Genomic DNA, 12916 nt, shown 5'->3' on the forward strand with positions numbered 1-12916 from the left:
TATTTATGTAATGGAATACTACTTATAATAAAAAAACTGTCAATACATGCTACAATATGAAATGAATCTCAAAACATTGTGTTAAGTGGAAAAAAAACACACAAAAGGGTACATGCTGTGTGATTCCATTTATATTATATTCCAGGTAAAGCTATACCAGTAGTGAAAGAGATTAGATCGGTGGCTGGTTTAGGGAAGATGAATGTACAGGAATTGGCTAGAAGGGAGCATGAGGGAACTTCTAGGAGATGAAAATATTCTCTATCTTAGAGGAGTGTAAGTTATACAGCTTGTATGCATTTGTCAAAACTAATTGAACTGTACATTTAAGATCTTTATATTTCTTTGACTATAAAGTTTACCTCAATAAAATAATCCGACTAATTTAAAAAAATCAATCTTATAATACACTTTTAGGATAGTTGATAGGAGATAGGTCTGTTTTGTGGCTATAAAAATATATATAAAGCCAAAATATTTACTTTATTGAAACTCCCTAAATTTTGCAAAATCAGCCAGTGTTACCAATACTACAGCACTAAAGTTTTATGTTATTTGAGCTTGGGAAACTGAATTGCAATTAATAATAAATATAGGATCACCAGGAGTATATTCAAGTACTGACACATTAAGAACCTCCTGGTTGTTACCAAATGAATTTAATCTGATTGTGTTATAGTGGACATTGGAAAAGCTGTTTAAATTATGGGTGATTTTTAAAAATGCTGTTGATAAGACTAAAAACTTGAAATTATGGTGAGCATATGAATGATGATTAATAGTTTTAAAAATTGGCCATTTTTGAGTGTGAGAATAATTTGTGACATATATGTTTTTGGTAAAAAGTAATAGAAACTCCTTTTTTTTTTCCCTAGGAGAAAAATACTGACTCATATAAATGAGCCATATATATAAAACTCTCTTTAGCAATCTGTGCATCTAGAATGTATATCTATTAGTAAAGTTAGAGTCTACAAATAGGGAGGAATTCTAAGATATATAAAAAATAACTGCTCATTATAGGTCAAGTGCAACAATAATGCTAAGTTTGTGTTCTGATCTGAATAAGTAAAACTCAGATATAGCTTGTCAAGAAGTGAACTGAGCAGTTAAGTTTATTTTATTTTAATTAACTTATTTTTAAAGAAAATTACCATTCGAGGTCGGTAAAAGACCAGTCTGGTTTGCCTGGGGTTAAGGGGGCTTCTTAGGGCATGAGACTTTCAGAGCTAAAACCATGCAAGACCTGGGCAAACTGGGAGAAACAGGGTAACTTACTTTGAAGAGTGCTAAATGATGGATTGTTGCTGACCCAATGAGTAGACGTTTGATAACAGTGATGTTTAATTTGTGTTCTTCCTTATATCTGTAGATCTCAAGTCTAACCATATTTTAAGGTTCAGTTTAAGCGCCAGTTCTTTGTAATCTCTCTGTTTCTTAATTCACATAGCACTCTATCTGTACCATTCTTGTTCTACTTAGTCCTTTAAAACATCCTTAGCAGAATTATCTATATATGAATTTTATCTCTGACACTACATGGAAAGTTCCTTTAGGGCATGATGTATTATTTATCTTCTATCCTCTATAGCTTCTAGCATGGTGCTCCACACTTACTTTATTAGAAAGGATGTATTAAAAGAAATGAATGAGTCCACAAGTTAATTAGATTATACTGATAGAATGAGATGCATCAGTGTGTAATGGAAGGAAAAAAGAAAAAAAAAAACTGATAGGAGTGTGAGAAATCTACCTGTTAGTCCTCTTTACCACTAGGTAATTATGTGATTTTGGACAATTCCCTTAATAGTGTGTGCATGTGTATGTATGCATGCACATGCATGCTACAGTTTCTTTAGCCAAAAAAAAAAAAGAAAATTTCAACTAGAACCCTCAGTGCCAACTAGTGATGTTTTTGAGCATTCACCGTTAGTTTGGTCATCCAATATTCTCCAGAACTAATCCAAATTTTCAGCCTCTCCTATCGTCCTTTGTACAATACAGCCTTCTCACTTTTGGCAGATCATGACTCCTACTTCATAAAGAAAATCCACCTGCTGGAAAAACGTTGTTCACTCTACCCTCATATACTGTTATATATTTTAAGTAGTATATTGATTATCCCTTTTTGACACTCATTTTTAAACCTTTAAGAGGAGGGCGCCTGGGTGGCTCAGTCATTTAAGCATATGTCTTTGGCTCAGGTCAAGATCCCGGAGTCCCAAGATGGAGCCCCACATTGAACCCCAGCCTTTCCTTCTCCCTTATCTCTGCCTCTCCCCCAGGACCTGCTCTCTCTCTCTCTCACTTTCCCTCTCTCGCAAATAAACAAAATCTTAAAAAAATCTTTAAGAAGTAAATAGCCATACTTAGACATATTTGTAATTAAAAATATATGCATTGCCTGATGAAAGTACAATATTCTAGATTGTTCTTGGGTTAACAGCTTTTGTGTTGTGATATGGGCTGAGTAAAAATAAATTGCTTTAAAACTAAAATTAGTTGTTTTGTATTTAATATGCTTTTAAATGATTGTTATAGGAGAAAAGTTATTTGTAAAAAGTTTCCTGTTAATTTCTTTGAAAATGTAACTGACAGCTCTTAAAAGAACAAATTCATCAGTGTTTTCAAAATTCACATTAAAATATGTAAAAATATGACTTTCATCAATTTTCAATTAAAATGTGATTATGCAGACTTTTATACATTTTTATAACTCCGTTTTCTATTGTTTGTAGCTACTGATGCAAATGTGAAGAACGAAAGTCTTTCATCTGTGCAGCAGCTTGGCATTAAAATGACTGTCAGGTATATTATAGGGAAATCTCTCCCTTGCGCATTTCTAGAATTTGTTTCATCTACCTGATATGTGCTTAATGGTATTTAACAGCCAACTATTTTGTGTACTTTAAATGCAGAGTTTATCATTCAGAAAATAATAATTTTGTTTTGGGGATATTGGCATATGATTATATTACTGCTGCTGGTAAATCAGTTATGGTTCATTATCATTTCAGAGGCTAATTACAGTATGTTTAAGTCTCTATGACTACAGGTTTTTTTCCCAAAAAATGCATTGTAAAATTCAGCACATTAGTAGCACAATCATGCCATTTTATAAAATATGATAGATTTTAATTGTCAGGTTATGGTGATGAGTACAAAAGTACCTTAAGGATAGACACAGAAGTTAAAAATGAATAAACCAATTATAGTAGTTTGAATTTTTAGTACTCAAATTGTAATTTTCAAAAGAAATAAGCTAAACAGCATACTGGGAATTAAGGAGTAAGTCTCTCTCCTGCTTATTAAATGAGGATTTTAATAGTTCCATGGTACTTCAGTGGGTAATCTTTAGAATCAAGTATAAAAAATATGCATATGGAAGCTTTTAAAAAGACTATTTTTATAAATTCATAGCATGATAATGAAAAGTATGATAGTAATTCTGGCTCTTACCAGGTGGATCATCACATAAAGCATGTATCTCATTGTTTTGTGACCCTATATCTGCCTTTTATTTTGTAATGTCCAATTTCTATTCTGAAATGGAATCCGTAGATAACATGAGCAGATTAGTCACATATTTTTAAAATTCAATATAGTAGCTTATTGGTAAGAAATAAATGGAAAATGATTTGTAATGAAATGTTTGTACCCAATTACTATATATGACATAACTGTCAACCCCATAGAATCATTGTGACTTTGGCAGCTGCAAATAGAGACTGGTGGTATTTTGATGCTACAAATACTGCTCGAGTTTTGCCACCGGCAAAGTGACTTTCCAAAATGGTGAATGAGTCTCAGGCTTCAAACAACAAAAGTACTGTCTTTACCTGATTTACACATAGTTGCCTTCAGTGTATAATAAAAAAAGAAAAATAGAGAAAAAATATTTTATGATCTTATATAAAACAGAATTGGTTTCAGATAATTAAATTATAAATAGCTTCTTTATCCATGCAAATAACAGGCAGGAAGGACATTTGCAAGTGGTTGTGCAGGACTGTCCCACATCTAACCTCCTGACCGACCATCACACACCACCTACTATTAGTAAACCCAGTCACTATGCAATCAAAAACACCCCGCATGAATTTCTCAAGTGGCCACAGGAGGGGAAGTGCCTCCTCTCAGAACCTCCGGACTAAAGATCTAAAATTGCTTCTAGACTTAACAAGTCAGTCTAATTTGTCAACATTACATGTTTTAGATTAAGTTCAGGAAAAATGATTATATTCTTCTCATCTATAGTGTCTACATTTTGCTCTCTCATTAGTGTTTTATTTTTCCTTAGAGTTGTCAGTATTTACCAGGTAACTATTGCTAATCCAAATGTAACTATCAGGAACTTAAAATTGAGTGTTAAGCTTTCCCTATAAGTGTTCTGGATAGCATAGTTATCCTAGAAGTAGAAATTTGAAAACTTAAAAACCTTGGGATCTCAAGAGGACTATGCTTGATGGCTTTTAAAAAGTGAATTTGCAATGCCAGGCCTGATGTTTTTCAATTTTGTATGTTTTGTGGGCTTTTAATGTAGATATGGCAAGTTCCTCAACCTGTTAAAAGACAGTGCAGAAAATGATCTTACCTTGGTTTTAAAGCACTGTGAGAGATTCCTGAAACAGCAGCAGGCTCCCATAAAATCTTCTCTTCATATCCTTTTTGAGTGGATTCACAGTAATAGAACATTATTTATTTTTCATAATTCTTTGATAGGGTACCTTAACACATTTATACTAAATAATACTTTAACCTATATTGCTGATTATGATGCACCTAAAAGTATTCTGTATTTTAAATATTAATTTTATTCAATTCGGTAGTAATTACTAAATTCAGTCTTCTTGAATCTAAAAGTGATTAAAGTTATTAGGCCTTATTTTCAGATATATATATATAAGATTTTTAAAAATAGGTTTAGCATATCTAGAGTAAGAATTTTCTAGAGTTAGTAAATCTAGAATAACAATAGAACATACATTTATTTTACTTGAATTAATTATTTTTCAGAAATAGGTTTGACTTGAAGGGGAAAAAATATATACAAACCATTTGCATTACCAAATTCTAAAGATGTATGGATTTTTAAAATATTTGATTATGCTAGTAATTTAGCAGATAACCTAAACCAGAGAAAGAGTCGGAACTATTATTTTAATGACTTGAATAAATGTTGCCACAAAGCAGATCATTTTTTCTGCATTTGCTAGTGCCATTGGCCTCCATTACTTATGTAAGTAAACAGCATATTAGCTTGTAAATTGGTTGAAGATAAAATGAGGACTAGGTATCAATATCTCTTTCCTGATAGCAATCCTGGAAGTGAATATTAATGAAGTTCTTATATTTCATCTTGTAAGATAAAATATTGCAGAAGTTCCTTAACTGTGCTGTTCAGTCTGCCTGCAGGGGAGTTATGCTGGCCATGACTGGTTTGTATCTTCTTTATTCATGATAATGTTGGGAGACAAAGAAAAAACACTTAGATTTCTTCAGCAGTTCTCCAGGCTTCTGACCTCTGCTTTCCTTTGGTTGCCAAGACTACATATTTCTGTAAGACTTTTTACCCTGTCTTTAAATGAGTATGTTAAATTTTAAGGCAAATCCAATTTAAATTTATTGGGATCTTATTTGTAGAGGGCTCTGTAATAATTTATGTTGATTTTGTACCTGAATGCTTTTTGGCTGATTCTCTTTTAAGATACAGATTTGACATTCTCCCAAATACTTGGTGTCTTACACCTAATGGTATCTGAATGAAAGATTAGTGATAATAGATGGATTAATAAATTTTATTTTTTTTATTTTTTTTTTGGATTAATAAATTTTAAACTTGCCATTTATGTAAATTATAAAAAGTACATATGTAAAAAGAACTACTGAATGTTTTTTATTGTTACTTTGTTAGAAAGAATCAGATAAATTACAGTATAAGAAGATCAATCAAAATTTTCAAAATATTCTGCAGAGGGCGGAAAACTAAACATTTTGGAAATCTATGATAAGTTCTGATTATAGTATTACAGTGTATTTTAAAGGATTTTACTAGCTTCATGAGACTTTAGAGTTTAGTGGTAAAAGCATCCCTCAATTTACTGACGTTTCTGTATTTCATTTTACTTACTACCATTAAGATCTCCAACATGGGGAAACTGTCTAGTGTACAAGATAGGCCAATATGTCCCAAATCTTTCCTATGACATACTGCGCATGGACAATGCAATCACATGGCACTCAAAGATAAGTTAAGGGAGCTGGAGCATATTGGAGTTCAATGAAAACATATATTACATGTTTTTACAGTATATATTGTGATAAGGAACACAAAAGCCAAGAATCAAGGAGGAATATATTATAAATATTGAGATTCTATAATTTTATGCTTGAAATAGCTGGATGTAATTCCTGAATAAGAATTTCCAGCGCTTGTACTTCAGCATAATGAGAAATTTGCTCACATGAACAAGCAGAAGCAAATGGCAAAAGAGTATATACCAGTTTTTCTCTAATCAGTGGAACTACTTTCCTTCTGTTCACCAGAATTTTAACAAATCTCTAAATTGTACATGAAGATTTAAAAAATCTTAGATATTTCCCTCCTCCATTTACAAATGTAATGTTGAAAAATCTTTTGATAATTTTGATAATGAATATAGATTTTGAATCCAGGCATACATTTTCATGTCAAGCATTTGAGAATGATACCTGCTTTCCACTAGCTTAGCATTCCGATTGTGGCACTGCCAAATATCAACTTTTTTAAAAAATATTTTTATTTGTTCATGAGAGAGAGAAGCAGAGACCTAGAGAGAGAAACAGGCTCCTCGCAGGGAGCCCGATGTGGGACTCCATCCCAGGACTGGGATCACGCCCTGAACCAGGGGCAGACGCTCAACTGCTAAGTCACCTGGGCGTCCCAAGAGTCAACTTTTTTTAACCATAATTTTATAAAGTTGGATTTTTTGCTTTGAATCTACAGACTTTTTCATAACATTACTTTTAATGTAACAGTGATGTTGTGCTCTAATAGGGTTTCTTCCCATAAAATTGAATTCAGGCAAGGCTCTAGCAACTTGGATTTTATTAGATTTATTTTAATAGCATGATTGAATATGGACTGTAGATCTGTGAATGGAATGGAGTGACATATTACTCAAGGTGTTTAGACAAACTTTTGACATAAAGCCTTGACACTTTTCTGTTGGTGCAACTGTCCTATCCATGAACATTTATGCAGTGCCTTATAGTGTAGTTACTAATGTTTCAACAGTCACAACTGCATGGTATAAATGTCTTCGATTTAATCATCTTATGGATTGGTGCTTTTTCTATGCCACTTAGTGCATTCAGTAATCATCGTAATACAGTATTTACTATTTTGTTTGTTCCATTGGTCTCAAACATTGCAGTGACACTTTCTACGCATGTTGATAAAATAAGTTAACCTGCAGTTTTGGTGAGGTACTTTGGCTTTAGCTATTAATAGCACAAACTTGTCCATCATCTTTAGCTCAATCTCATTATTATAATCAACCTTAAAAAAGCTTCATTCAGCCTGTGCCCCAGACCTACACCCCAGACCTGCGTTCTTCAGCCTTATTACCCCATTTCTCTTCTTCTGTAGCCTATGTTAATTCCTATTATGCAACTTCATTTGTGTATGTATTTATACACTTAAATGTGTAAGCACTAGGAGGGGAGCTTTTTCTGTTTTGTTTCCCATTGTGTTCCAAGCTATTTCCAATAGTAATTAATTCAACAAATAGGTGTTGAGTGTGTGAATTAGTATTTAAATACAAATATATAGGACAATAAGCTTTTACTACTTTAAAAAATTATTTAAAAGAGAATAGTCCTTTGCATTAAGAATGTTGTAAGCAGATTGCATCAAAAGGTGTAAAAAATTGGGCTCAGATAAGCAATATAGGAAATAATGAAATATTACTTTGATGTTCTCAAAATTTTATAGACTATGACTATATACTCATGTGAAATAAAAGTAATTTGAAAAAAATTTTCCTTTGGAGCCATTTAGACCGGAAGGATCATTTAATGTATTGACTGTATTAAATTATCTTCTATTATTATTTACTCTTTAAAAAGACCTTCCTAAATAATAATATATTAATTCTTTATGGAATTTCATCAGGAATTAGAATTTGACTAATTTTAACATAAAAGTTAATAAAATGATAGATTAAAAAAGATTGAAAAAATCTATTATTTCCATGTAAGAATACCTAATCTCAGATAGTAATTTCAATAAAATTAACAATCACATATGCCTTCTGTTAGTAAAACTTATGCAAAAGGAAAACAAAATTCAAATAAAAAACTATTTCACATTCACATACAGACAAAAACTCCATTGATGATAAATCAAGCTAAAGTAATAGTCAAAAAACTACTATAGTTCTTTAGGAAGATCATGGGACAGTTGCTGTATTTTACATATATAAAAATGTGTGTGGATATATATATTTATTCCTTTCTTACTCCTCACAAAATAAAACCAGTTAACACAGCAAGTTTAGAGTTAACAATTCCTATACCATTCAAATATACATTTAGATTTAAATATTACAACCATCAGCATGTCCTGGCACACTTGTAACCATTTGCAAGGCATTAACAATAGTAAATCATGTGACCTGTTACTTGTAGGACAGAACTAGTGTCAAAACCCCTTTCTTGTTTATATAACTTTAAATCTTAGGTCCATATTTAAAGATTCCATTTTCCCATGTGCTTCCCCCCCTCCCCAGAGAGGAGAAAGATTTGTTTTTTAGAATTATAGAATCAGAGTTAAAAGAAAAAAAAAGTTTTCTATTCACCTCCTGCATGATGCACATGATGCACAAATTAACTGCAACATTACCAATAAAACATGGTCCATTCTCTGATGACAGATCCCCAGAGTGGAGGACTGGACTGTACTAGATTGGGTCCACTTAAATTGGTTTGGAGAGTTTATCTTTTTCATAGGGTCTTTCTATTTGATTTCCATAACAACTTGGAACTAGTGTCAGGAATGGAATGACTCATCAGAACTACCTGTAGTGGAAAGGAAAAACCAAAAGACTGCTTACTAAGGTCCATTTTTTAAGACCTGTATCTTTCATTTTTAATCACTACAGTAAAACATTCTAAAGAGTATTATTTTATAAAGTCCTTGCTTCATGTTATGATACTTTCTAGTATATATCAACCCAAAAGATTTTACTGATATTCTTTTTCACAATTATAGCATAGCTTGTATGTTAGTTTTATGTTACTTACATGATATATTAAATGCTGTTTTCCTATATGTGTTGTGCTTAATCCTATATTCTGAATTTTATTTGGAGTCATTACCTTTATTAAAAGTTGCCATCTTTTCAGAGTTGTGACTAAGCAAAATACAGCAGAACACTAAAAGTATAACAAACAGACTTCATAATTTGATGATTCAGAAGACTCTGTTGTATTTAGGTGGGTCACAGCTGTCATTATTGATCTGGTTTATGAACACTATTTACCATAAATTAGGGTATGTAATGTCAATTAATAGACCAATTAGTAAAACTTTTATTATAAGTGAGTGTATTATGATTACAATATGCAATCATTAACATATTTTGTAATTCAATCAATAATTTGTTGCATAGCTACTCTATGCAAGGGTTGGTGTTGGGTGCTGTATTGTTTACAGAAAAGTATGGCATGATTTCTTCCAACAGAGGATAATCTATAAGAGTAGAAAAACTCATGCCTAAGCTTTGGGACTCCATTATATAATAGCTTTTTTTTTTTTTCTGAGAGTGTAATTAGCTCTTTGTCTCATCTCTGAACACACCTACTCTGAATATATTGTTTTCAATGCAACATAGAAAAGATACAGTATAAGAACTGGGGCACCTGAGTGGCACAATGGGTTAAGCATCTGCCTTCTGCTCAGGTTCCTGGGGTCCTGGGATTGAGCCCCATGTTAGGCTCCCTGCTCAATGGAGAGCCTGCTTCTCTCTGTCTCTGCTTGCCACTCCCCCAGCTTGTGCTCTCTCTCTCTTTCTCTTTCCCACTCTCCCTGCTTGTGCTCTCTCTCTCTCTCTCTCAAAAAAAGAATTATTTCTTATGCATACATTTCTTACACTACTATTATACATATATTTGGAAACTTATTACCTAAGCTTGCATTGAAAATTAATATATATGTATAAGCTGGTTTTTTTGCTGTTTGTTAGATTTGTTAATTCTACTATGCAAATAGTCATTAGTGAAACATGTATTTCATAAAAGAAGATAAAGGATACTAACTCTCAGTGTGTGTGTGTGTGTGTATATATATATACGTATATACATATATATGTGTAAAGATTTACTTTAGAGAGACAGATCATGTGTACATGTACATGTTGAGGGGTAGTGGGCAGAGGGAGAAAGAGGGAGAGAATCTCAAGCAACTCCCCACAGAGTTCCAAGCCTGAATAGGAGCTCAATCTCAGGACCCTGAGATCATGACCTGATCTGAAATCAAGTCGGACACCTAACTGACTGAGCCACCCCAGTGGCTGTCAGTGTATATTATTTTATTATTTTATTTATTTATTTATTTATTTATTTTAAACTTCATTTTTAAAAAGATGTATTTATTCATGAGAGAAACAGAGAGAGAGAGAGAGATTGGCAGAGACATAGGCAGAGGAAGAAACAGGCTCTTTGCATGGAGCCTGATGTGAGATTTGATCCCGGATCCCAGCAGAATCACAACCTGAGCCAAAGGCAGCTGCCCAACCGCTGAGCCACCCAGGCCTCCCAGTGTATATTATTAACTACTCAAAAGAAAGTTTGTTTTTGTCCTAGACATTCATTTGAGGTTGACTGTCCACTGTCCACTAATATGTTATATAGTTATGTCGGTAGTCATCAGTATATACAATTATTTTGTGTGTACTATGTGGTATCTCTGAGAGCCTGTCATAATATATATATATATTTCTACATATATTCTTATATATATATGCAATGTGAAATGATAAATTGTCCTTTAATGATGATAATTTATAAAACAGGAAAACCACTGATCAATTACCTCACTGGTTTCAGAAATTTTAGTATATAAGTTAAACCTAAATCCTTAAAAGCATTTTAGCAATAAAATGTGAAAGAAATCCTTATTTTAACTTGTATACAATTGTTATATATAAATTTAATTTGTTTTAATTTAAAAGCATTAATTTTCTTTGTTACAGTTACCCAGTAAAGGTAAGAACATAAAATGCCTTTCTGGAAGTTTCTGAATTATGTATTCTTCAGAACTAATTTGAATATAAATTTTTAGTACAGGTTTATCAGGTATAGTTGCTAGTGTATCAGTTTTTCTTGACACAAAATGATGCCTCCCAGGTTTATTCTTTGTTTTAAAAATGTTGTGGTTAGATATTGGATTTATAGAAATACTCATTGAAGTATTATAGAACAATCATGATGACATAAATTGTACCTAAGAGCCAAACTGAAAATATAACCAACTTTATGAAGAAGTTGCTGAAAAGTGCAGGTTTGTAAGATATGCATGTATATGTACACATATAAATGGACAAATAAATAAATATAAAATTTAAAATATATAAATTATATATGTAATTTTTATAAAAATTATTATATAAATATAAATAAAATAGCTGATCTAAAAATGCATTATGCATTTTTTCCCACTTTTAGCAATAAATTTCTTACAGAGTTTCCAATTTCAGTTATTAGTAACTCAAGTTGAGATTTGGGTTATTTAACACTATCTTAGCAAAAGGGGACTATGCAAATATCCTGAAGAGCTGATGAACTCAAACTTTTTAATGTGATGTAATCACTGGCCAAAGCCAAGGATACCAAGCATATAGAAATACACTCAGTATTAAAATGTAAAAGCTTTATTACTTGTGTACTTGTACATTTATATTTTCATGCAACAGCTATTCCTTTCATTCCACAAGGCATTAAATTACAATATTAACTTTACTCCTTTGTCTTGGAAGGTATAAATATTACCTTGAGATTTATTCTTTCTACAGTATTTAACATTCTGACTTTTTAACTTATGTAATTAGAATGTTTACAGTAACTTGTTAGGCCACCACATTAATTTTGAAGTAGCAGTTCACAGCTAAAGATTTAGGTAAGTTGGTTTGATTATTTTAAATTAGTTGCATATTCATTAATTATCAATTTCTCCTTTTTATGCAGAGGTATCTACCTACTGACACTATAGAATCTGGCATCCACCCGGTATATTTTTGCAGCACTCACTACATTGAAATGCTCCTGAAGGTGGAGGTGCCACTTGTGTTTTCAGCTTTTCACATGTCTGGTTTTGCACCATCCCAGGTAATCCATAGGAAGTAGTGTTTCTTCAGCTCCCAAATCTGTGTCTTTAAAGAAAATTAAATTCTCATCAAACATAGGAAATATAAGTTAATAAGATCATTTTGTAAGTATTCGTACCTTTGTGTTTAAATTTCTGAACTGAACTGAATTGTTTCCCCTAGGTCTGTTAAAATATATAGACTTTTTTATAGTAGACCCCTGGCATTCATATTTCAAATTCAACTTAAGCTATTCAAGTCATAGACATTCTGGAAGTCTATGACATGTAGGCAGGCTTTCTAATGGAAGTAATACCTACCTCATAAGGTTAATGTAAGGATTAAATGAAGTAACTAAGGGTAAGAATTCTTAATGCTGAACATATGTCTGTATGTTCTTAACCTAACAAGAAAGCCTTGCTCTCTGTTTCTGCTCTTGGGATCTGGGAAGGAGTCATCGTTTTTCTTTGGTAACATGCAGTGGTCACAGATAGCTCCCTCCTGTGCATGGGCAGTCCTTCATTGATGGAGGGGTGGATTATTTCTTCACTGTTATAAACACGCTAAAACTT

General features: G+C 32.3%; 1 protein-coding gene across 2 annotated transcripts in view; it reads left to right on the forward strand.

Annotated features, from left to right (window-relative positions):
• Positions 1 to 12916, forward strand: part of TBC1D32 (TBC1 domain family member 32) — a 206466-nt gene that overhangs the window by 173159 nt on the left and 20391 nt on the right. The window contains exons 28-31 of one of the 2 annotated variants that reach the window (XM_072765193.1): positions 2739 to 2808; positions 4544 to 4659; positions 5405 to 5559; positions 12226 to 12366. In XM_072765193.1, coding sequence (XP_072621294.1) covers positions 2739 to 2808; positions 4544 to 4659; positions 5405 to 5559; positions 12226 to 12366 — 482 coding nt within the window. Of the gene's footprint in view, positions 1 to 2738; positions 3886 to 4543; positions 4660 to 5404; positions 5560 to 12225; positions 12367 to 12916 lie in introns of those variants that run through there. The other variant, XM_072765188.1, reaches the window with a different exon arrangement.

Source organism: Vulpes vulpes, chromosome 1 (genome assembly GCF_048418805.1).
Source record: "Vulpes vulpes isolate BD-2025 chromosome 1, VulVul3, whole genome shotgun sequence".
Lineage (NCBI taxonomy): Eukaryota > Metazoa > Chordata > Mammalia > Carnivora > Canidae > Vulpes > Vulpes vulpes.